The 25497-nt window shown below is 35.0% G+C and overlaps 4 protein-coding genes and 1 non-coding gene across 5 annotated transcripts; 3 read left to right on the top strand and 2 right to left on the bottom strand.

Moving 5' to 3' along the window:
- The first annotated feature begins 1429 nt into the window (after positions 1-1429).
- Positions 1430-7839, top strand: LOC104887713 (uncharacterized). The gene is made up of 4 exons (XM_010672428.4): positions 1430-1760; positions 3849-4153; positions 6434-6644; positions 7207-7839. Exons 1-4 carry the CDS (start codon positions 1494-1496, stop codon positions 7711-7713), a joined length of 1290 nt encoding a protein of 429 aa, XP_010670730.2. The 5' UTR covers positions 1430-1493; the 3' UTR covers positions 7714-7839.
- Positions 3058-3131, bottom strand: TRNAN-GUU (transfer RNA asparagine (anticodon GUU)). The gene has a single exon. It is a non-coding gene; the product is annotated as a tRNA-Asn (tRNA).
- Positions 7840-14599: 6760 nt separating the features above from the next.
- On the top strand, positions 14600-15171 carry LOC109134492 (mini zinc finger protein 1). Its single transcript, XM_019248245.2, has one exon. The coding sequence runs from the start codon at positions 14697-14699 to the stop codon at positions 14970-14972; it is 276 nt and encodes a 91-aa protein (XP_019103790.2). The 5' UTR covers positions 14600-14696; the 3' UTR covers positions 14973-15171.
- A 665-nt stretch (positions 15172-15836) lies between these two features.
- On the bottom strand, positions 15837-18910 carry LOC104887714 (V-type proton ATPase subunit c''2). Its single transcript, XM_010672429.4, has 4 exons — positions 18558-18910; positions 18386-18463; positions 16715-16885; positions 15837-16359 (listed from the first exon to the last, which is right to left on the bottom strand). The coding sequence occupies exons 1-4, from the start codon at positions 18671-18673 to the stop codon at positions 16191-16193; spliced, it is 534 nt and encodes a 177-aa protein (XP_010670731.1). The 5' UTR covers positions 18674-18910; the 3' UTR covers positions 15837-16190.
- A 1216-nt stretch (positions 18911-20126) lies between these two features.
- On the top strand, positions 20127-22979 carry LOC104887715 (protein ECERIFERUM 26-like). Its single transcript, XM_010672430.3, is given in 3 exon segments — positions 20127-21191; positions 22023-22377; positions 22380-22979. Coding segments are annotated over 3 exon segments (1350 nt in total). The 5' UTR covers positions 20127-20771; the 3' UTR covers positions 22955-22979.
- The last annotated feature ends 2518 nt before the right edge of the window (positions 22980-25497 follow it).

The raw sequence follows: 25497 nt of genomic DNA, 5'->3' as shown, positions 1-25497 counted from the left end.
CAAAAAACCCTCTCTCCCCTTCAAAGAAAAAATCCCCAAACCCTATCTCAAAAACCCCTTTGGGGAGGCCACCGCGGCGCTGCCTAGCCTCACAGCTGGTGTAAGGCGTGTCTCCCCTCCCTCCGCTTGTTTTTATTTTGTTTGTTTCTTTGTGTTTACGTCCGATCTATTTCCTCACCCCCATAGTTTCTTTACCCTCATCTTTTTACTCTGGTTAGATTGTGGGTTGTAGTTTTTTTCCTCCCATCTATTCTGATTAGAGAAGGTGCGACAAAGCGTTTGATTGTGGTTGCCCTGAGGCGGTGATCTTCCTTTTCAATAAAGGTTTTGTCTTCTCATCTAGTAGAAGTTTGTTCTTTCTTTTGTTTTTACTCTGTTTTATGGTTGTTTCAGGAGAAGGTGTGATTTGGAAGATGAAAGATTTGATCTACAACAAGGGTATTGATATTCAAAAAGTTATAGCACATTTACATCGATTCAAATCGGCTCGAATAGATTTTCAGTTATCTTATTTGGATGATGTATTACTTGTTGTTTTCATATCTACTTCTGTATCTCATTTATCAATCAACGTAGATGCCGGATGGCTTTTCAATGAATGATAATTTTCTTCCTGTCAAAAAAAAAAAAGATAAAACACGAAAAATATACATGGATTCCATGCAAATGTACGTATTTAATGTTGATCAAGCTGAAAATGATAGAAAATATGGCTAAATTCGCTAGGAATCCATTTTATTTACCAAATTATCGTTAAAACTCATTTTATTTACTTGAATATAATTTGAGCTCATTTTTTTACCAACTTGTCGCTGGAGCTCAATTTTTCTACCAATTTTGTCGTTAGAGCAAGTTTTTTTTTTACCAATTTGTCGTTGAGGGTCACTTTTTTTACAAATTTGGTAATTTGCCTTATTCCATCTGTATATGTATAAGGTTTTGTTCTTTTGGATCATAACTTTTTTAACCCCAATCTAAAAGTAGTTTTTCCACAATTAGTGAGCAACTTAATTACCATATATACTTGAATGAGAAAAAAAGTTAAAAGAAAAAAATGAAAAGAAAAAAAAAGGACATCTTGTAATTATAGATGATAAACATCATTATAATTTGAGTGACATTTTATTAGAGTTGACAAATTTTGATCCAACAAGATAACACGATATAAACCGATTAAGAGATTACTTGAATCTTATTGTTCCAATTTTTAAAGCGAATTTACACAAAATTAATAGATTGTATTAGTAAAAAAATTGTCTTGAAGTCAAGATCATTAGAAAATTGTTGAAAGCTAAATTCCAAACAAGTTGTACTTGGTGGGTATGAAACAAAATCATCTTTTTTGTATAACCACATATTTCACTCCAAATGACCTCTATTCTTCACCTTCTAGTACCTTCCTAAATAACTCAAAGAAATAAAGATAATAATATTGAAGAAACAAATAAATACATACAAAGTTAACAAAGTAGAGAATTAAAATTTAAATAGAGATGATGAGAAGAAGTGAGAATAAGAAGAAGCAGCTCAACTCCAAGGCAGTGGTGGTGGGAGGGAGCATAGCTGGGCTAGCGTGTGCTCACGCGCTCTTATCTACGGGCTGGCAAGTTGTGGTTGTGGAAAAATCAACTGGGCCCACTACTGGAAGCCCAACTGGTGCTGGGCTGGGCCTGGATCCTTTATCTTGCAATATCATCAATGCATGGCTTGCTGATTCTGCCCCTCTTTTCAACACTACCTTGCCTCTTACCATTGACCAGGTTTTTTTTTATATTTGCAAGTTTATTAATTAAATTCTCTCTCCTATTTATCTAATACATGATATATATAAGTATATGATATGATCTCATGACTTCGAGCTTATATACGAAAGTTTTAATCACGAAACTAAGTAATGTTTGATGTTACAATTACTCGGGGAGTCGGGTACAACCCAAACCTATAAATTAGTACGGGATCGTTCGTTATTATTTTCTGTTTCTAATTTTCAATTTCTTTTGAAAACCAATAACAAAAATATGAAAACTAGAAAAAGTAATTTTCAGTTTTTTATTGTCAGTTTTCACATTTTACTTTGAGTCAAATATAACTAATTTTTAGTTTATTATGCCCGTTATATCATACGACTTTTATGTTTATAACACTAAAAACTAGAAACTTATATTGATACCGAACGGGTTCTTAATTAATTAAGGAAAATGATATACATAACCCTTAGGGCTACATATAAGAAGCTAAAAATGGAAATAAAAAGTTGAATCAAGCATTTATTACTTCAAATGATGTGTAATTTTGTCTTGAATTTTTTAAACTGTTTCTATTTTAAGAAATATATTTAATGCTTATCCATAGCTCCAAGGACTACCTAAAACATTATTTGTCTCTTGATCAATTTGCTTATTCTTTATTTAGTTCTCTAATGAATTGTTATTCATTTCATACTGATATGGTCAAATAAATAGAAAAAAAATCATATATTTCATCCCGTAAATCTCATGCTATTGTTAACACATTTTTATCTTATCTAGGTAGTGGGAAAAAAATATGAAGTTTCTGGCTTATAAAAAAACTAATATGAACCCGGTGCACACTAATTAGTGTGCACCCGATCCATATCACGTGAGTTTATGATAGTGTATATTGATATGGTATAGTGTATGTTAAAATGATATAGTGTATATTAAAATGATATAGTGTATGTTACAGTGATATAGTGTATATTACAGTGATATAGTGTATGTTAAAGTGATATAGTGTATGTTAAAGTGATATAGTGTGTGTTAAAGTGATATAGTGTATGTTACAATGATATAGTGTATGTTAAAGTGATATAGTGTATGTTAAAGTGATATAGTGTGTGTTAAAGTGATATAGTGTATGTCATAATGATATAGTGTATGTTAAAATGATATAGTGTATGTTAAAGTGATATAACGGGTCACGTGCCTGGACTTGGTCCACACTATTTTTACTGTGAACCGGGTCCATGCAAGTCGGATTGTCTGGCTTAATAGTTTAGGTAAATGTTTACGAGAAAACCGAAAAAAATAAAAAAATCGCTAGAAGGAGGGGTCGAACCTCCGACCTTGTGGTTAACAGCCACACGCTCTAACCAACTGAGCTATTCCAGCTTGTTATTAAAGTAGTTTAAGATTTATATTTGTACTGGAAGCAGCATATTATGATGGATAATATTTGGCATCCATCGTCTTAAAAAATTGTCATGGGAAGTTCTTTTATGAAGTTTTTGTTATCAACTCGATTTTTTTAATGTATATTTAGCATTGATACTGGGAATGTAGTGCCATGTTCCACGGTCCAGGACGCGTCCCGAAACGCGAAACATGATACGTGGTCTAGGAACGTGGAACGTTTTGCGTTTTTTTAAGAGGCTGCGTCTCTGCATTCTCGTTTTCATATCATGTTTCGGAACGTTTTGCATTTCAGGTAACAATGATATTTAGTAATCCCAACATAATAACTAACTTCTTAAGAAATATTACTTCATATTTTCAAGCAAATATCCACTCTTTTTTTTTTTATATAATATTACACATATTCTGAAATTAGTGGTGATATTTTCTTAACATTTGTACTCATCATATTTGAAATTAGCTCACATTTTCTCAACATCTGCGGATTTATTCTCTCTAAGTTGGTAAAATCTTATGGGAATGGTACCAGACTATCAGTGTACACCATGATTTTAGATCAAATCTCGTCTATATCATTGCACTTAGTGGCTCTCAAATCTCTATAATAAACAGAAAAATGGCATCTTCTCAACATTTTCATCATAAAGTTATAGACTATCAATCATCCTTGCCAATTTTTTGGTGTTGATACAGAACCAAGTAACAGATATAGACAAGAAAAGTAGCTGCACATTGACAAGAGATGAGAAATTCAACTTCAGAGCAGCTAACTGGGCTGATCTTCATGGCTTATTACTTGAATCATTGCCTACAGAAATTTTCCTTTGGGGTCATCAGTTTCTGTCATTCTGCATTTCTGATGACAAGAATACAGTCACTTTGAAAGCTAAAATACTTCAAACTGGCCAAGTCATAGACATTGTTGGTGATCTTCTTGTTGCTGCAGATGGCTGTCTCTCTTCGATTCGACAAACATTTCTTCCCAACCATAAACTAAGGTTTCTGCTCTTCTATTCCATCTGATCTCTTAATGTTGACTGAATAATGTAAGAAAATGTACAAAAGTAGATTGTACTATGAACTATGTGAATAAAAATAGATTGCACTATGTCAAAGTTGGAAAATCAGACATCTGAACTAAACAACTGATATGAATGAAAAAAGAGCTTCATACTGATATGGGAGGAGAAGTTTGTTGAGATTTTATTTCACAATATAAACAAAGTTTCAATTACTCACTTAGGGTGCGTTCTGTTCAACTTAAAAAATTAAGTTTCAGGTCCAATAAGTTCAGATAAGTTCAGATCAGTTCAGATAAGTTCAGATAAGTTCAGATAAGTTGCAATAAGGTCTAATAAGTGCAATAAGTTCCAATAAGGTCTAATAAGGTCCAATAAGTTCCAATCAGGTGCAATAAGTTTCAATCAGGTGCAATAAGTTCAATCAGGTCTAATAAGGTCTCCGTTCCATCAGGTACCTAGGTCTTAAGTCCATAGTCCAATGTTTAATCAATTTATACTTTATTGTCCACTATTTTGTTATTCATAATTTCATATAATTAGCGGAATTATGTTATTATTAGAATTTTAATTAAATACCACAATGATTATATAGTATTATACTTGTATTAGTGTTATTATTTTATTATTTATTTGTATTATGTCTATTATTTTTTTTTATTGTATTATGTCTATTATTTTATTATTTATTTGTATTATGTCTATTATTTTATTATTCATATTATTATTAGCTGATTATGTTATTATTAGATTTTATTATTAAAGTACCACAATGTATAGTATTATACTTGTATTATTGTCTATTATTTGATTATTCATATTGTATTGAATAATATTATAATCATTGTCAAATAATTAAGGTTAACAATAATAATAATTATTATAATTATAGTTATGTATAGGGATGGCAGGTGGGTATAATTTGGCGGGTTTCGCACCGCATCCGCCCCAGTTGGGGCGGGTATGGATGTGACTTTGGTGGGTAGTGGGTGGGTATGGATACAAAAAGTGAAATCCGCCATGGGTGGTGGGTAGGTGGGTAGGTGGTGGATATGAGGTCACATCCGCCCCAAATCCACCCGCCTCGCCCCAAATCCGCCCACCCCGCCCCATATCCGCCTGCCCCGTATAATATTTACTAATTTACCCTTTATAAAATAAAGAATTATGTTCATAAATCTAAAAAATTGTGAAAAATAATTAAGAAATATGAATACTAAGAATGTGTACTTTTTTTTTTCTTTGAAATGGGTGTTTTAATAATTAATTTATATAATAGGTTATATATAGAAAATAAATCAGGTGGGCGGGTGAAAATCCACCTAGGTGATGGGCGGGTATAGGTGGGTAATGGATATCCACTTGGGTGGTGGAGCGGATGTGGGTATAACCTTATACCCGCGTGGGTGGAGGTGGATATGGAAACTTGTACCCGCCATGGTTGGCGGGTAGGTGGTGGGTATGAAAAATTTAGGTGGAGGTGGGTGTGGATTTAGGGGTATCCGCATCCGCCCCGCCCATTTGCCATCCCTAGTTATGTATAGGAAAATATATAAATAATATTTTTTTTGTTAAATTAATTATCATAAGAGATAATTAATAATCATTATTTTTTAAAAGACGAATTATAATAATTATTATCCATAAAAAATTTTGAGGGGTAGTATTTACGTTAGTGGTAATATTTATGTTATTCATGGTCAATGTTTTTGTCTAATAAGGTCAAATAAGTTTCAATCAGGTTCAATAAGGTCTAATAAGTTTCAATCAGGTCCAATAAGGTCTAATAAGTTTCAATTAGGGTCAATAAGTTCCAATAAGGTCCAATAAGGTCAATCAGGTTCAATCAGGTCCAATAAGTTCCAATCAGGTTCAATCAGGTCCAATAAGTTGAATCAGGTCCAATCAGGTCCAATCAGGTTTAATAAGTTCCAATAAGTTCAGTTCAGGTTCAATAAGTTCAGTTCAGATAAGTTCCAATAAGTTCAGGTCCAATAAGTTGAATAGAACGCACCCTTAGACATGTAATATCTTTTCATTATTTCCATTTTCCAGTGTTTTAGATGCCTGGAATACAAGTGCAGCATCACGAGTTAATCTTTTCTTAGCATGATTCATACTTCAGTCTCTTTGTACCCATTTTCTTGGTTCATTTTTCTTTTGTTGATGGCCTATATTTCAATCTATTTTTGTACATCTTTCTTTTTGTGTTTTTTGCAATAGTTATGTAACTACATTACCTTGAGAATTTCATTGTAGGTATGCAGGATACTGTGCATGGAGAGGGGTGCTTGATTTTTCAGGAAATGGAGATTCCGAAACCATTAGAGGGATTCGGAGTGTGTATCAAGATCTCGGAAAATGCTTATACTTTGATCTTGGTCCCCAAACTCATTGTGTCTTCTATGAGCTTCTAAACAAAAGGATGAATTGGATTTGGTATATCAATCAGCCAGAACCTGAAATCAAGGTGAAAATCAGTTTATAGGCCAAGTTTTGCTGGTTTACTATTTTCATGTTTAAAACTTACTTAGACTAATCAAAGCTATTTATTAGTTATTAGTGACACTAATTATTTCTGAAGAATTGATATTTACTCATCAAAGATGTTTTTAATAAGTTGGACAAGAAATTAAAAGGCCTTAACACCACTTTCTATGGACTTTATTTGGCAATTTGCAGTTAACATATAGTAGTAATCAATATCAATTAGCATAATAAACTACCATTTTGATAACTACCATATAGTTCATTCTTTTCACCTGAATCTTGCTGAAACTGGACTGTACTAACTACATCTGATTGGACCTAACGAGCTCTGATACTACCTTGTATTTAAACCTGATTGGACCTAACGAGCTCTGATACTACCTTGTGTTTAAACCTGATTCGACCTGATCAATCTCGTGAAGATGACTCAGCCATAATCATTTAGCATTACCAAACCAAGAAGCTAAGCATTTTGTATTTGCTCAAAAGTTGTAAGTATTTTGTGTAGAATTTGAGGTTTATAAACTGTAATGTGTTTTCAGGGTAATTCAATAACCTTGAAAGTGAGCAAAGAAACGATTGCGCAGATGCAAGAAGAAGCAGAGAGGATATGGGTTCCTGAGCTGGTAGCTCTCATAAAAGCTACAAAGGAACCTTTTGTGAATGTGATTTATGACTCTGACCCTCTAGAGCAAATCGTCTGGAATAATGCCGTTCTGGTTGGAGATGCAGCTCACCCATCAACTCCTCATTGCTTAAGAAGCACAAACATGTCTATTCTCGATGCAGCAGTTCTAGGCAAATGTCTCGAGAAGTGGGGCTCAGAAAATCTACAGTCTGCTCTTGCAGAGTATCAGTCTGCTCGATTGCCTGTTGTTGCTAATCAAGTACTCCATTCTCGCCGTGTTGGTAGGATTAAACAAGGTCTGAGTCTTTCTGATCGCCATCCTTTTGATCCGAAGAGTGCTACTGCTGAGGATTGCTTTGAGATCCAGCAGAAGAATGTACCTTTCTTCTCTAGCATCCCTGATATACTGCTAAGTAAATAATAGCTAAAAGGTGGTGTGTGATCTATCTGCATCACAGTTTCTGGCAGATCAAACACACAACATATAGTGCAAAGACGGTTTTTTTACCTAAATTGATAAAGTATAAAACTATTTCTGGAACTCTAACCACCAGCTTAAGCTTTTGGTTGAGTTGGTCCCTTGACATGGTATCAGAGCCAGCGTGACATAAAATCTCATCCACCCCTGATTTCTAAGTGAAATATTTAGCGTCAGGTATTAAAGAGGTTTGTGCTGCATCCACACTTCAAGCTTAATGGGCTCTTGTGTGTGGGGGCGTGATAGAGAATAAAGCTATTCCTGGAACCCTAACCATCAACTTGAACTTTTGGCTGAGTTGGTCCTTTGACATAAATGAATTCATTGTGCTAGACTTATGATTTTCTGCCTGGATGTTGCCAAGAGCTTGGTTGTTTACTTGCTTTTTCTACCAAGGAATTGAATTTGAGGAGGGGTTTTTGCTCTTGCACAACTTTAAAATTTGTACATGTTAGGAAGCTTAAACACTATAAATTGACAAAAAGTACCCTTAAGTTAAGATTGCAGTTGGACATAAACAGAGAAAATATTGTCTTTTAATTATCATATGAAGTGTAAGTGAAACTCCGCCTACAAGTGTTCGTTTGCTGTTCTCTATTAGTCACAATGCTGTGTAAAGGAGATGACTTCCGACTCAACCTAAAATTTGGCTACATCATTGAGCATGAGGCGAGAGATTTAGTGTTAGGTGCTTAACATGTTAGCTAGACTCTTAAATATCCAGCCATACTCGTGTGGATGAATATGAATAAGAAACTCATAGAAGCCAAGCATGCAAATTATTCACAAGATAACCCTTTGTTAATATTGAATAACACAAGCTTCTAATAAGAATATCTCTCTTATTAATTAAGAAAATTACTCAAAACTTAATCACACAAAATCAATAACTTATGCCACACCTGGCAACTCTTTATATAGAAAAACTAAATCTCCTAATTCTTATCTTATTAGCTTTCTACTAAGTATTTAGATATCTCCTAAATACATATCCTAACCAATAATACTTATCCTAATCCTACTCTATTTCGAGCTTACATCAACATTCTCCCCCTTAAGCTTGAAATAGTCATCCTGCACATCTTGAACTCCAATAAGGCTTTTCATCTCCTTGAACTTGGTCCTTCCAAGGGCCTTTGTTAAAATGTTAGCCTTCTGCATATTCCCAGGTACATGTTCAACCTTTACTTGCTCATTCTCCACACATTCACGGATGAAATGGTATCTTCTGTGTATGTGTTTACTGCGTCCATGAAACACTGGGTTTTTTTGCGAGAGCTATTGCAGATTTGTTGTCAACTCGAATAGTTACTTTTCCACAATCTCTACCAATGATCTCAGCAAGTAACTCTTGAAGCCAGATGGCTTGCTTCGAGGCTTCTGTAGCTGCCATAAACTCAGCTTCACACGAAGAGAGTGCTACTGTTTCTTGTTTTTGCGAGCACCATGTAATAGGACACTCATCATAATAAAATATATGACCAGTTGTGCTCTTCCCGTCATCCTCATCTACATTGTGACTGCTGTCACTATACCCTATTAACTCCATTCCACTCTTATTAGAACGTTTGAAGACAAGCCCAGATGATAACGTCCCTCGCAGATACCTTAGGACTTGTTTAAGAGCTGCTCCATGAGACTCCTTTGGCTCTTGCATGTAACGACTAAGAACTCCTACACTGAACGACAAATCAGGTCGCGTGTGAAGTAGATATCGAAGGCACCCAATATTTTTCCTGTATACTCTTTCATCAATGCAACGTTCTCCTCGTCCCTTGGACAACCTCACATTAGCATCCATCGGTACTTGAGTCATATTGCACTCGCTCATCCCAGCTTCTTCCAGAACCTTGGTGGCATATTTCTCTTGTTTCAACGTTATTCCATCCTTGTGTTGAAGTACTTCGATTCCCAAGTAGTATGTTAGCCTCCCAAGATCGCTCATCTCGAATTTTGTGTGATTTCTCTCTTAAACTCAAGTACTATGTCAAGTTTCGACCCTGTGATCAAAAGATCATCTACATATACTGCTACCAACAGAAGTTGTCCTCTTTCTTCCTTTCTATATAATGATGGTTCCTTAGAACATTTCTCAAACTTCAGCTCTTTGAGTACCTTGTTCAATTTTTCATTCCAAGCTCTTGGTGCTTGTTTTAAACCATAGAGCGCTTTGTGCAATTTGTATACCTTGTCTTCGCTTCCCTGGATCTCAAATCCTTCTGGTTGAGTGACATACACTACTTCCTTCAAATCTCCGTGTAAAAACGCGGTTTTTACATCTAGATGATGTATTTCCCAGCCATTTGACGCAGCTAGTGCTATGATGAATCTGATTGTCTCAATGCGCGCTACAGGGGCAAAAACCTCTTCACAATCAATACCAAGTTTTTGTACGTACCCTTTAGCGACTAATCTTGCCTTGTATTTGTTGATACTATTATCGGGATTTCGTTTTATTTTGAACACCCACTTAAGTCCGATTGCCTTGGTTCCAATTGGCAGATCGACAAGAGTCCAAGTGTTATTCTTGTTTATGGATGATATTTCATCTTCGCAAGCCTTTATCCACTCTTTACTCGCCCTTGCTTCATTAAAATTCCATGGTTCAGCATCAATCATCATGAGTAGTCGTTCCCCTTCTTCTTCTGCGTAGCAAACATAATCATCTAGGTATGCCGGTTTTACGCTTACCCTTGATGACCTTCTTACAGGATCTTGGGTTAAGTCCCTTCTGATCTCATGATCAGATTCTCCTCCTTCTGTGTCAAGCTCTTCATCTGAGTTGTCATTATTCTCACTCATAGCTCGAGTATTGTCACCTCCATTCTCATTGTGATTAACTCCTTCGATCTCTATGAATGTATCATTCTCCGATATACCTCTATTACCAAACTCGCCAAATTCAATCACAAAATCTCCAGAGCTTCTTTCTGTATTGCCAGTTGTATTGTTCCATGACCAACTCTTACTCTCGTCAAATATTACATCACGACTTACTGTAACCTTCGAGGTAGTAGGATCAAATAATCTATATGCCTTGGAGCCCGGTTCTGTCCCTAGATACACCAGTTTCCTTGATCTGTCGTCCAATTTTTTTCTTCCTACAGTTTCGGTTCTCGTATATCCAATGCACCCAAATACTCTTAGGTGATCAATGTTAGGTGTTTTCTCCTTGAGCATTTCGTATGGAGTTTTGTCAGCTAGGGATCTTGTCGCAACTCGGTTTATTATATATGTAGCATGCCTTACTGCCTCTCCCCATAGGTAATTGGGTAGACCTTTATGTTTCAAGAGACACCTCGTCATCTCTAAAAGTGTTCGATTTCGTCTCTCAACCACCCCGTTTTGTTGCGGTGAATATGGTGCAGTTAACTGCCTTGTGACCCCATATTTATCGCAATAATCCTTAAATTCGAGAGAGTTAAACTCGCCACCCCTGTCAGTTCGGAGCGTCTTGATTGCACTTCTCGTTTCTTGTTCAATGAGCTTCTTAAAGTTCTTAAATTTATCAAATGCTTCACTCTTGTCTTTCAGCAGAATTATCCACATGTAGCGTGAGTAGTCATCTATAAGCACGAATATGTATTGTTTGTGCGCAGGTGTACATGGTGTGATGGGGCCACAGAGGTCTCCATGAACAAGCTCGAGTTTTTGACTAGCTCGATATGAGGTGAATTTAGGAAAAGGCTGCCTTGTTTGTTTTCCACGGAGACATGCCTCGCATATGTCCTTTTCTACTACAACTCTTGGTATACCAGTGACTAGCTTATTGTTAATCATCCGCTTCATCGTTTCCCAGTTGACGTGGCCTAGTCGTGCGTGCCATATCGATGACTCATTAGATGTTGTCAACTGTAAGCACTTAATGCTTTCTACGTCCAAGGTTACCTTGTACAACCTGTTCCTCGATCTGGTTGTTTTAACCAGGAGTTGCCCTAATCGATTGTAGAGCATCAATCGATCGTTTTTCATACTTACTTCGCATCCGACTTCTGTTGCTTGACCAAGGCTTATAATATTGCTTCTTAACTCTGGTATATAGTATATGTCATTCAAGATTTTCCTTTCGCCGGTTTTAAATAAAAATCTAATAGATCCTTTGCCTCTTATATCAACGCGAGAATCGTCTCCAAATCGTACTTTACCCGTGACTGTTTCATCAAGGCTCATGAAGTATCTACGATTTCCGCACATATGGTTACTTGCGCCATTATCAAGGTACCATACATCCTCTGTATCTAGTTCACCTTCAAACTTTCTTGGGTGTACCTTGTTTTCGTTGAGGTACACAACCTCATGCATCATTAGCTCATCAGCTTCATGAGTGTCATCCTCCTTTTTCTCCATGGCTTCTTGGAGCTTAAGTAATCTATCAGGGCACTCTGAGGCATAGTGACCTTTCTTATCGCATCGATAGCATACGATCGACTCTTTGTCTTGCCTCTGATTATTACCGTAACGTCCGCGACCTCTTCCTCTCCATTGGTAGCGACCCCCTCGTCCTCTTCCTCTATTGCCTCCATAATTATCTTGAGGAAACTTTGATGAGTCAGTGTTAGTATACATAAGCTTTCCTTGATCATCATTCACGGTTTGTTCTTCTACTTCTTCTTCACTGATTCTCTCTTCGTAGGCTTTGAGTCTACCAACAATATCCTCAAAGCTTGTAGTTTTGAGGTCTAGAACTTGCTCAAGAGATGCAACAATGTGTATGTATTTTTTTCTTGGTAGACTCTTAAGGAATTTTTTCACTAGCTTGGGTTCCTCAATAGTCTCTCCTAAAGCAACAGACTTTGAGGAGAGTTCTGAGATCTTACCAACAAACTCATCGATTGTGTCGGTATCTTTCATCTTTAATCTATCGAACTCGGCCGATAAGGTTTGTAATCTTGCCTCCTTTACTCGATCAGCTCCGACGTGTCTGGCCTTTATGGCGTCCCAGACTCCCTTTGACGTTTCGAGGTCCCCGACTTGTAGTATTAATGCCTCGGGTATGGACTGGAATAATAAGGCTATGGCCATATTATTTTTGTCATCGTCCTTCGTTCCCGGGTTGATGGTTTCCCATACCTTATGAACTTTGAGTGCTACCTTCATGCGCATAGCCCACACCGTGTAGTTTGTGCTGTTGAGCATTGGGCACTTGATGGATGAAGGACCGACTTCTTTAGTTTTAATCACCACATCCTTTACTTCTTTGTCCTCCATGGTCGTTCTTGCTAGGTCCCTACTGTGATCAATTTTTTCGCAAGCTCTGGTACCACGTATTGAATAACACAAGCTTCTAATAAGAATATCTCTCTTATTAATTAAGAAAATTACTCAAAACTTAATCACACAAAATCACATAACTTATGCCACACCCTGGCAACTCTTTATATAGAAAAACTAAATCTCCTAATTCTTATCTTATTAGCTTTCTACTAAGTATTTAGATATCTCCTAAATACATATCCTAACCAATAATACTTATCCTAATCCTACTCTATTTCGAGCTTACATCAACAGTTAAGTGCGTTAAGTAACCTACAGAATATGGCTAAACAACACACAGTTTGTTAGTAAAGAGCGAGAGAGAATGCAGTGTGGGTCCCATACAAGTGGAATTACTTAAATGTCTCGCCTCTCTTATTTGCTAACAATATCACTCAATATTTTTCTTTATCATACACGTACAATCAAAATTAATTTTTTTAAATATCTCATATATAATTTTAGAGAGTAAAATCTCAAATCCACCTTCTAACTTCTAAAACACAAAGTTTGCCTGGAGTGTTCCCATTTCTAGGTACAAATGAGTATGTATTCTTAGCTTATGTTTTGAAGCTACACAATGATTTAGTCTACATAATAATTGAGCTTAGGTTGTGATATCCTATTAATTGACTAAGACAAATACCGTTTTAGGCCAACATAGAAAATTTCTATCATCCTTTTTATGGTTTACTCTAGTCACTAATGAGACATTACAAGATAATGAAAATGATAATTGTCAGTTGTTGAGCTCTTTTACCTTCATTGAATAAAAATGATAGGCGACATTTACGTTTACTAGTAGTACATCATGGTTAATGTTAGTAATTAAATTTACAAAAAGTCGTTTTGACTTGCAACGCGTAAAAAAAATATTCTCTCCATTCTTATTTGTTCTTTAAAATGTAACTTTTTTGTCTCTGAAAAAGATTCAAAATAGAAAGAACTAAAAAAACGGAGGAAGTATTAATTTTTGAATTTATTTCACAAAACACTTTTTTTTTAACTCCATTAAAGTATAGAGAGCCACAAAAGTTAGTGACGTAGACAAGCATCGATCCCAAATCTTGAATACCATTTTCTAGAGTAACTGTCTTACAACTATTGTATCAAGACATGAAAAAATAGTTCAAAACATTGTTAAAGCTTAACCATAAAACATATTTTCTCCATTTCAAATTACTCATTACACTTTGAAAATTTCACTATTCATCTATGAGGTTTGACCATGCAATAATTACTATTAGATAAAATTAAATGTTATAATGTAATATGTTGTTGGATTCGTCTCAATCTATATATATATTTATAAAATCAAATTTTTATACTTTACTCCAATACACATTTAAAGATATTAATAGTCAAAGTAGTGAATCGACAAACGTGAGAGTCAAAATGTAACGAGTAAAAAGAAATGGAGGGAGCAAATAAGAATGAGCTATAGTGTACGGCTAATCCAAGAAACCATAAGTGGTAAAACACTGCCCATGTGAATCTCCTATTGCACAACATTCTCAATCTAAAATGGCACTACATGCACTCTATTTATAACGAGGTTTGGTTTACGACTCTTTCACCTAAATACTCTGCATTTCTCCAGTAGTACTTGTATTATCAGTTCATAGAATAAGAAAATCTTGTTCCAACTGCTCCCTTTTTTGAGTCATAATAATATGACAAGAAAAACAGTTGTTTTAAGGTCAGAAACTAGGAGTACCTATCAAGTTAACCGTGTAAACTATAGGGAGTGTCAAAGAAACCATGCTGCAAACACTGGTGGGTATGCAGTAGATGGATGCAGAGAGTTCATATCAGTTGGAGCTGAAGGAACTGATCTCGCTCTCGTGTGCGCTACGTGTGGCTGTCATCGCAACTTCCATCGCAGAGAAGTGCAATCTGAGCTTCAGTCTGAGTCTTCTCATGCATCTTCATCTTGTGACACAATTTGAGTGCACAAATCTTATCTTATTGTTATAAGATGTATGTATCATCTTCTAAGTTCCAAGTCCTAAGGTCTATGACAGTTTTATATGTTCCATACTCTAGTTCAAACTATGATCATTTACATGTCTGTGGGTGGACTGTGGAGTATGTAAGTAGTAAGTTCTAATGTCAGTATTCCAGCATGAAAATCTATATATAGATCAATTTGAGACCTTTTATAAAGCAAAATGATCTTTTAGTAATATTCTGCATGGTGTATTTTTAAATCTTCTATGGTTTTCCTTCTTTCTTGACATTAATTATAGATATTTTTACGACATTCATAACAAAGCATTCTAATCTTTTAAGTAGGAGTGTAGGACCATACGAGTATTAAGTAAGTGTCCCTTAACAAGACTTGAAATTAGCTCCAACATGATTTCCACAGATTCATAGGATTATTCAATGCTGGTTAAACCAAAAGGTTTCTTTGCATAAAACATGTACTACCTCCATTTCATATTATTTACAACGATTAAACATTTTCTACTCACGCTTTATGTCAAATCGTTGCAAATTAAATAATATGAAACAGAGGTAGTATAATATATTTAGTTCCTAATGGCTGACATATGCTTAGCTGATTTTTAATTTTTTTTACATCTGTCATTCTTTGATGTTTCGTCCAGTAGATTTCATATTCGAAAACCAGGTTTTTCATAGTTTTTTTTGAAAAAAGAAGCAAATTTTCAATGAATGATCATGTTTTTTAATATGGAAAATAGTTCAGAGGTTTAATTGCAAGATTTCAAGCAGCAACTGAAACACAAAGTATTTGGCAAGAAATAGCACTAAAATGTGCCATTCATAACAAAGGTGCAGCTTTGATGAACTCCATAAACAGAACTTTATTCTGTGTACAAAAATAATAATAGTAATAATTCACCAGATAATGAAGCAATAATCAACTTCCAGTTGAGTTTTAGGACACAGAGCAACGAGCTCTTGCCTCGTTATTCAAAAATTCAATAACATTAAATCTACCTCAAAGTACCCACAAATCAATCTGCTATTATGATCTCCAATTCATTTTCCCTCATATCGGAGCTAGACAAGATGTTCTAAATTTACAAGGCAATAAAAGTAATCTCACAACAAGACCTTCATTTCAGTGACGGAACACGGAAATGTCGAATGAGTTTCACTAGTTTACACATGAGTTTCTTTCTGATAGATGGTGCAAATCATGCAGCCTTTGGCCATGTTGCTTGGGCAGACATGATGATGCCAACAATGACTCCGAACAGCCCAAGAGCACTGCCGAAAATCTCAATCACTAGAATCTTCACAAACAATGTTGAGTTTTGAGCATCTGATAAAGCACAACTGCTTCCAATTATACCCACACATAACCTGGCGCAGGATCGCAAGTCAAATATCAAATAAACAAATTGGACCAAATACTTCAAAATTTCATAGATACTACTTTGTTTTGATATGGAAGGGAGCCAAGAGAGGGAAGGATTAATTGTCCCTCGTTGGCTTGTTTAGATAAACATGGGGAAAGAATGGGAGGAGAAGGAAAGGGAATTGGAAGGATTCATCCTTTTCCTCAGCATAAACCAAATCCTTTCAGTGTCAAAGAAAGATTTGGAAGGAAAAGGCAAGCTCACCTATTTCCTGACCCTTCCCTCTCCTGTCTTCCCCGACCTTTCCTTCCATAATTGCTATCTAAACAAAGTATTAAGGTCGACAAAAGTATACTTACCCACAGACAAGGTTGGCAAAGCCCACAATGATTCCGGATGCAAAGATAGCATAACCTGCTCTAAGTGCCTCAGGTTCATAGATCAAAGATGACGGGACACTCTCTAACTTTGTCTGCAGAATGATAGCCACAATTACTCCATATATAGCAACAGCTTCACAAAAGATTACACTGTGAAGAAAAAGCATTTCGGTTACACAACATAAATGGTCAAATAGATGCATAACAATATAAAATTTTCTATCTGGACACACGTCATTGAGATGTATTCTATTTCATCAATCTACACAACGACGCTAATCTCTCAAGGTACACAATCAGGATTCATACTGCATTCATACATCAAAATAAACAGAAAGGTATAAAGATACTCATAATACTAAGCAATCAATCTGTGATCATTTCACTAGTCCGTGGATCCACTAGTACAGTGCAATAAACAATATGTTCCTGATTTAGGGTCATCAAGAGTTTGTGTCAACTATCTATGCAACCTCGCATTACTTGTAGACAGAGGCTTTCAGAAAATTGGAAGGAGAAAATTGAAGGTAGAACTACTACAGATGAGACAAATATTTTAATGAACACCACAGTCAAAGTACCAGCACAATGGAAAGAAGAGATACTTAAGCAGGCTATATAAGCAAATTTGGTATGCTTCAATCTTCATCGAGCCAAATGCACAAACCAACTAATGAAATGACAAAACTCCTTTAAAAGTAAGATCCGAACCCCCAAGATCAGAAGGTCATGTCCATTTTATACTTCAGATCTATCCAAATTGTGAAGGTCAACTCAACTATACACATAACTTTGATGACCTCAAAACATAATTGTGACAAAGATCATATGCAGGACCTCAAAACATCATTAATTCAAGTATCAAAAGTAGTCAGATAACGTATCTGTTCTCTATTGCTTTCTCTCCCCCATTGTCAAATACTCCTTCTATCTCAACAACTTACGACCGTACAGGCATAGATTACAATGTCATAATTGATTTTCCTATATATTGCCAAGAAGTCGAGCAGGAACCTACATTTTGGAACTTCGTGGTCTTAAAACAGTCAATAGAATCTATTACCACTTCCACTGTTTTTCCTTTCAATGCCACTCTTTCAGAGAAAGTCTGGTTTCCGCCGCTCCTGATATAAATACCCCTTCTTTTTTCCCTCCATAACACAACGGAATAGAATAATGCTTCCATAGCTTGGCTTCGACAGGCTGATGTACTGTGTACCAAAATTTCTTAGCTAAATCATCTAATCCTACAAATTCGACATTCTAATTGTCTTCATTCTCCACTCTCTCCACTAACTATATACATATTAACAGATAAACTACCCAAATCAGAGATTAATCACCCCCCACAATCTGCTCATAGCTGCCCCTCTTCACTAATCACCAGCAAAAACTCGACTTGAACAAACTCATCAGTCATCAAATATCTTTGTCACACCCTTCAATTGTTCCTTCTCAACCCTTTACTCCAAAGTACAATATATAGACCACAAACACATGCTTCTTTCAAATAATCAGCTAATAAATCAAAGATCAAACATTTCCATTCACCTAAGCAGATAATGCTGATAATCTAAAAAGATATCCAACAAATTGACAATTGATAAATCTGCAAAACTTCAATAATTCCAACCCAAAAACTTAAATTACCTGATAAGATTCTTGGAGGTGATTCTAGGAGCTTTAATGGCAGCACCAATCAAACTACTCCCAGTAATGTATATACCCCTATTAACAAAAAAAAAATTACACAAAACTTAAATCAAATTAAAACCCTAATAAATTAATCCCTAAAAATTAAAAGGGTGAATCTGAAAATTACCAAGCAGCACCAAGAACAGAAACCCCAATTGATAGCGCGATACCAATGGCGGAAAAAGTGTAAGGAGAGATCTGAACTAGAGCTCTCGCCCAAGAACTTGTTACCGGATAAACCATTACTATCTGTAGATTATTTTTTAGGGTTTTTTTTTTGATTTGTGGGTTAGTGAGATGATTAATTGATTGATTGATTTTGTGGGTTTTTGTGTTTTTGTGTTTCTGTGATCTGATCTTGAGATGTTGGGTGTTTCGTGGTGGTGGTGGTGTCAGAGGAGAGAGAAAGAGAGAGAGATTTGGGATGGTAGTGAATGGAATGGGCTTGTGTTATTTGGTGACTGGTAGAACGGGCCTTGGTTATTGTATTCTTGTCAAGATGTTTATGAGAGAGTGGAGATTATAGAGTTGGCGAAAGTATGGCTAGGAAGGCGTACGACTATCCTTTTCTTTTGTATTGGTTCTCTCTCTATTGTATTGATTTCTCTCTAATCATTCGTAAGGATGATTTAGGCTGGCCTTCGAATTAAGGGTTAAGTCTAAAAAAAATTGAGTTGGCGAAAGTTGACTTGATTCGACAGTCGATTCGAACTGTAATTTGAATTAGTAGATTTAGATTGAGAGTTCAAAACTTGTTTAGTTATATGGGATTAGCTTATTTGATATGTTTGGCTCAAGTTTGTTTGGAGAAAGTCGTAATGAATGCGGATCAGTTTCGAGTGAATGAATATTCTGAAATAGAATGGGAGAAAATGAACTTGATTAATTGAATTTCTAAAACTTTGGAACGACTAGAAAATTACAAAAACGAAACAATTCTTTTTGATGGGTTAAGTTTTCGTTAGTATTGTGATTTGAAAGTAAGCCCTTTGTATTTGAGATGGATTAACTCAGTATGTTATACGTCCTACGTAATTATCTTAGTTATACTTTTGTTTTGGTTGTTGATTTTCTAGATTCGAACTTTCTTGTTGGTACTGTACAGAACTACATCAACTTTCATGTTGGTACTGTAGAGAACTAGATATAGGGGTTGTTTGGCAATCGTGGTTGGCTGTTGGCTATTAGTTGGTTTAGTTGGCTTGTTTGACTAGTTGGAAGCATTGGATGTATGTATCGGCTTTTAAAGTTGGTTGTTTAAGCCAACTGTTTGCAAAAAAGTTTGGCATTATCACTTTTTGGTTGTTTATTAGAGAGTTTGTAGGCCAACAAGCCAAAAGTCAATCCAAAAAGGTGGTCTAGGCAGCTTTTTCATTTGGCTTAAAAGCAAGGTTTTCAGCAACCAAAAAGCCAATAATCACACACTTTTTTTTGGTTGTTGACCAAATTAAAAAGTCAATGAAAAAACCATTTACCAAAAATATTCATATACCTTGTCCACAAAAGTTGAACTAGTAGGAAAATAGTCTAAGATGGGATTAAACTCATTTAATAAATAGTCTAAGATGGGATTAAACTCATTTAATAAAACTACACATAGATAATCATGACCTTATCCTTTCTATATGAATTAATCTCATGTGTTTTTATAGAGGAATAACCCAAATTGTTGGCTTATTTTATCCAACTAATTTGATGTGTAGTCATTCTTACATAAACTAGACCTAAAAAGATCATAAAGAAAGACAAACAAAGCATATAAGTGAATGGACAAATAAAATGAGCAAAATATGTTTGGTTTGCATATAAGTTGTATTGACTACTACTCCCTCCGTCCCACAATATAGTGCCTATTTTATTTTTGATGGGTCAAATTTTAAAATCTTTGACCAAATATTCTCATTTGTATATATAAAAAAACATATTCATGTGGGATCTTGTTGTATTCGTCTCAATGTATAGTTTCATAATATCAACTTTTTATATTTTTTATTAATACGAAATTGAAGATATTAAAGGTCAAAGTTACGTCTTGGAGACCGTGTAAAAAAGAAACAAACACGATGAGGAGCTAGCTCATGTGGTAGAGCACTCCCCTCTGATCCTTGAGGTCCCTTGGGCTGACTTAATTTCCCAATAAAAAAAAAAAAAATGCAAAACCTCCTACAACTTTCCTTAAAATAAAATGAAGTTGTTTCATCATGCAAAAAATGTTTTCCTCAAAAAAATGAAGTTTGTTTTTTCTGGTAAGTCTTACTTCCCTCCATAAATACTTAATCCTGAACACAAAACTAAATCATTCGTAAAACAAAAAGATTAGGACTACTAAAAAGTTAGTATCATGGAAGATTACTTCTCATTCACCCGCAAAAAAATAGTAACAACCTCAAAACCAGTTCAACCTGGTAAAAAGATACAATTATCTAGCCTTGATCTTCTTATGGAAAAACACCACATTAGAATGGTTTATTACTATAAAACTCCAAAAGGGTTACTAATTGGAGAATTAACAAGAAAATTAAGGATAATACTTTCAGAAGTTACATCATATTTTCCAGCTACAACTGGAAGATTAGTAAGAAATGAAGAGGGTAAATGGATGATTAACTGTAATGATGCAGGGGTAAGAATTATAGAAGCTATAGCTAAAGGAAGTGTTGAAACTTGGTTGCAAAATGTTGATGTAGAGAAAGAGAAGAAGCTTATTCATTGGGAAGATTGGTATCATATCCCATATTATTGGGCAACTGTTTATGTTATGGTAAGTGAAATAAGCAGGAATTGTGGTCAAATCAAAGTTAATATTTTACTTTCTTTTTAAATAAAAGTTAATATTTTACTTAATAACATTTATTTTCATATATCAGTAATAAAATATGGTCAAAATTAAATTTGTGAATACTGGATAGTATAACCGATAACGACTAACGAAGGAAGTATTATATATTAAGCTTTATCAAGAATTGAGGTTGGCTCAAGTAGTGAGTTTTCCAATCTTCCCTAGAAAGGTTTAGGGTTCAATTCCGACCCCAAGCATCTTGGGATTTAAGGAGGGAAGGGGTTAGGGGTGTCTAGCTTGTAATGGACCTCTTGGGGGCCTTGTATGAGGGCAGCCCAGAAGATTTCTTCTTACCAATTTTTTTAAAAAATATATTAAGATTAATCTATAATACTAATTATAATATGGTGGTTCGCAACATACAATCTTGGCTCAAGTAGCGAGCTTTCCCATCTTTCTTAAAAAGGTCTAGGGTTCAGTTCCTACCCCAAGTATTTGCTTGGGATTTAAGGAAGGAGGGGTTGGGGGGTGTTTGTCTTATAATGGACCTCTTGGGGGCCCTGTGTTAGGACATCCCAGAGAATTTCTTCTTACCAATTTTTTTTTTTTGAAAAACATATTAAGGTTTACCTATAATACTAATTATAATATGGTGATTCGCAACATACAATCTAGTTACATGTTTGTAATTTGTTATGTTAGAGCATCCTCACTCATAAATAAAAATATACTCTTATATAGTATAAACCAAAAATCATACTTATATATGTGCTTTGTTTTATGTTTTGATCAATTTTTTTTTTCCTAACACAGGTGACAGAATTTGAAGAAGGTGGGATGGCTATAGGCTTGAGTTGCTCACATCTAGTATGTGATCCATCAAGTGCAACCCTACTTATTAGGGCTTGGGCCGACCAAGTACTTTGGGGAAACATTTCTATCCCCCCTTTTCTACACCCTTTACCCAAAAGAACATTAGGCTTTCATAAAGCCCAAAATCAGCCCAATAACCACTTAATCAATCATTACAAAACCCTCTTAGAAAGCCCAAGCTCATGCACGGCCCAAAAATCAACAACCATTGCTCTTGCATTTACTGATAACATGGTCCAATCTTGTATCAACTTGGCCCACTTGAATGGGCCAAACAATGGGCCAGATCCTTCACCTTGTTCGCTCTCGCCGGGTTGCTTTGGGTTTGTATTAGCAAACTAAAAGGAGGTACAAATGGGCTTGTTGATATGTCCATAGGTTTAGACATGAGGAAGGTTTTAGGGTTAGATAAAGGGTTTTTTGGTAATTGCACTGTGCACACCCAAGTTAAGGGAAATGACATAAAAATGGATGATTTACAACTAGCAACTAAAGTAATAGAAGAATCAATTAAGAAAGTTAACAAAGAAGAAATCATTGATTTAGTTGAATGGTTGGAAAATTACAATAATTTCTTACCACCTTCTTCTTTAGATAAGGATAATTTGATCATTTTAAATCTTGATCATTTAGACCCATATTCATCTGTTTTTATAGAGGGTTATGAACCAATTAAAATTGCTTATTACAATGAGTCACACATCAATAAAGGGAAAATTTTGGTGCTTCCATGTCATCCTAGTGCAGGAAAATCTAGTAGAATAGTAATAGTCACACTTCCAAATGATGAAGTTGTTAGATTATGTGAAGATAAACTTCTTGCACGCTTTTCTCCAACTATTCTAATGGGACCAATAAAATCCATTGATTGACTAATTTAATTTGTTATTAAGATTATGTCGAGCATATTATATAAAGTAGTATTTGAAGGTGAGAGATAATCTAGTGGTTAGAGCTTTCCTTTCGATTTCAGAAGGTAATATTTATAAAATGTGGTTAAGCATTATGCTTCTAGATTCCATCCCAATTTCTAATTACATGCGTGTATAGTAATTTGTTGAAATTTCATGCATATGAGCATATGTGTGTATTTATCAAAATATATATTTCTTCCAATAAAGCCTTTCAACTTGTCATAATTTTTGTCCTACTTTGAATCTTCTCTTCTCGTCTTTTCGTGTACTTCTTTGCTCTCTCCAACTTTAATGAAGTACTCCCTCCGTCCCATAATATAGTGCTTGTTTCTTTTTTCACGGTCTCCAAAACGTAACTTTGACCTTTAATATCTTTAATTCCTTATTAATAAAAAAATATAAAAAGTTGATATTATGAAACTACACATTGAGACGAATCTAACAAGATCTTACATGAATATGTTTTTTTATATATACAAATGAGAATATTCGGTCAAAGATTTTAAAGTTTGACCACCAAAAATGAAATAGGCACTATATTATGGGACGGAGGAGTATGTAATTCCAAATCTATGCTAACTTCGTCAAACAAGATACTCCCTCTGTTTTTTTTTTTATCGTTCTCACTTAGAATCTTGACACTATTCATACTTAGAGAGAATCTTCTCAATTTTTTTCAATTTATAAGAAAAAATATAGTCATGTAGGATCTTGTTTGATTCGTCTCAATTAGTACATTATTAATATTCAATCGTTATAATTTTTACTAATATATGACGAAAGATATTTAAGTTCAAAGATGTGCGTTGGAAGATGTGTAAATGGAAAGTGAGAAAGATAAAAAAAACAGAGGGAGTACCAATTATAATTTACAAGTTTAGGGTTATCGAAGATATAAGAGAAAAATGTTGGTGTTTTTTGAGAAAAACACCTTGAACATTTATCTAGGTTATCAGTATAATTTCTTAGATAAATAAATGTGGACAGAACCTGGTCAATCGTCATGTACTGTTAAAAGCAACGTTCTTAATGCCAATAATTTGTTAAAAAACATTCTGGAATGCTCAATAATCTCCCATTAGCATTTGCCTAATAACAACACAATTAAAAAAAAATGCAATTATTTTTTGTTACAACTAAGCATATTGGTTTTGGATATATCCAGACGCTTGGCTCATGTTTTTTTTAATCCGTATGAGCCACAAAGGCAGTACAAAGTACAAAGAAGGGGAGGGGGATTCGAACTTGTGACCTATAACACCTTAATTATCAAAATATATATTTCTTCCAATAAAGCCTTTCAACTTGTCATAATTTCTATCCTACTTTGAATCTTGATCTCTTCTCGTCTTTTCGTGTACTTCTTTACTCTCTCCAACTTTAATGAAGTAGTATGTAATTCCAAATCTATGCTAACTTCGTTAAACAAGATACCAATTATAATTTACAAGTTTAGGGTTATCGAAGATATAAGAGAAAAATGTTGGTGTTTTTTGAGAAAAACACCTTGAACATTTATCTAGGTTATCAGTATAATTTCTTAGATAAATAAATGTGGACGGTACCTGGTCAATCGTCATGTACTGTTAAAAGCAATGTTCTTAATGCCAATAATTTGTTAAAAAACATTTTGGAACGCTCAATAATCGCCCATTAGCATTTGCCTAATAACAACACAATTTAAAAAATGCAATTATTTTTTGTTACAACTAAGCATATTGGTTTTGGATATATCCAGACGCTTGGCTCATGTTTTTTTAATCCATATGAGCCACAAAGGCAGTATAAAGTACAAAGAAGGGGAGGGGGATTCGAACATGTGATCTATCAGTTCACAACACCTAACCACTAGGCCAAGACATCCTTGGTAGATGTTTGGCTCATGTGGACCTTAGCAAAAAAAATTACGATGATTATTTATAACTATTTTACTAAAACTTTAATAATTAGAAAATTTTTTCTGTGTGGTAATGGAGTGGCCTTGTATATCTGACTAGTTGCATAGATATGAACCGAGGTGTTATAGGTGTTTTTATAGTAAGATGTCAAACTGACATCTCACACAAAAAGATAAAAATTTTTGGTACCAAAGCTAAGTCAAAGTGGTACCATAATAAAGTCATAATACCAAAATGTAACCTCGGTACCAAACTAAACGTTGAAATCAAATAGAGTTGGTATCAAAATACTCTATTTTGATACCAGTTTGACTTAGCTTTTGTACCAATTTTTTTTATCTTTTCGTGTGAGATGCCATTTTGACATCTCACTATGAGACGCCAATACATTGTCATATAAAAGTACCCCAAATTTTGAGACGCCATTTTTTTTTTACAAAGGGCGAACGTCCGGCCAGGACGTTCCACCCATGGCCGGAACGTCCTGGCTGGACATTCGCCCTTTGTTAAAAAAATTCAACTCTTTAACTGTTGGTGGGGAGGCTGAGTGCGACGAAGGAAGTGGAGGTGGTGGTGGTGGTGGTGGTTGGGGAGGCTGAGTGC

Source organism: Beta vulgaris, chromosome 2 (genome assembly GCF_026745355.1).
Source record: "Beta vulgaris subsp. vulgaris cultivar EL10 chromosome 2, EL10.2, whole genome shotgun sequence".
Lineage (NCBI taxonomy): Eukaryota > Viridiplantae > Streptophyta > Magnoliopsida > Caryophyllales > Amaranthaceae > Beta > Beta vulgaris.
The sequence above is the reverse complement of the archived record's forward strand: the minus strand, read 5'-3'. Positions and strand labels throughout refer to the sequence as shown.

Coding starts and splice junctions, on each gene's coding strand:
- LOC104887714 (XM_010672429.4), bottom strand. CDS start 18,673: ATGGTTTATCCGGTAACAAGTTCTTGGGCGAGAGCTCTAGTTCAGATC. Junction 16,886..18,385: donor ACCTCCAAGAATCTTATCAG/GTAATTTAAGTT, acceptor TTTTCTTCACAG/TGTAATCTTTTGTGAAGCTG. Junction 16,360..16,714: donor TTTGCCAACCTTGTCTGTGG/GTAAGTATACTT, acceptor ATCCTGCGCCAG/GTTATGTGTGGGTATAATTG.
- LOC104887713 (XM_010672428.4), top strand. CDS start 1,494: ATGATGAGAAGAAGTGAGAATAAGAAGAAGCAGCTCAACTCCAAGGCA. Junction 1,761..3,848: donor TGCCTCTTACCATTGACCAG/GTTTTTTTTTAT, acceptor GTGTTGATACAG/AACCAAGTAACAGATATAGA. Junction 6,645..7,206: donor AGCCAGAACCTGAAATCAAG/GTGAAAATCAGT, acceptor ATGTGTTTTCAG/GGTAATTCAATAACCTTGAA.
- LOC109134492 (XM_019248245.2), top strand. CDS start 14,697: ATGACAAGAAAAACAGTTGTTTTAAGGTCAGAAACTAGGAGTACCTAT.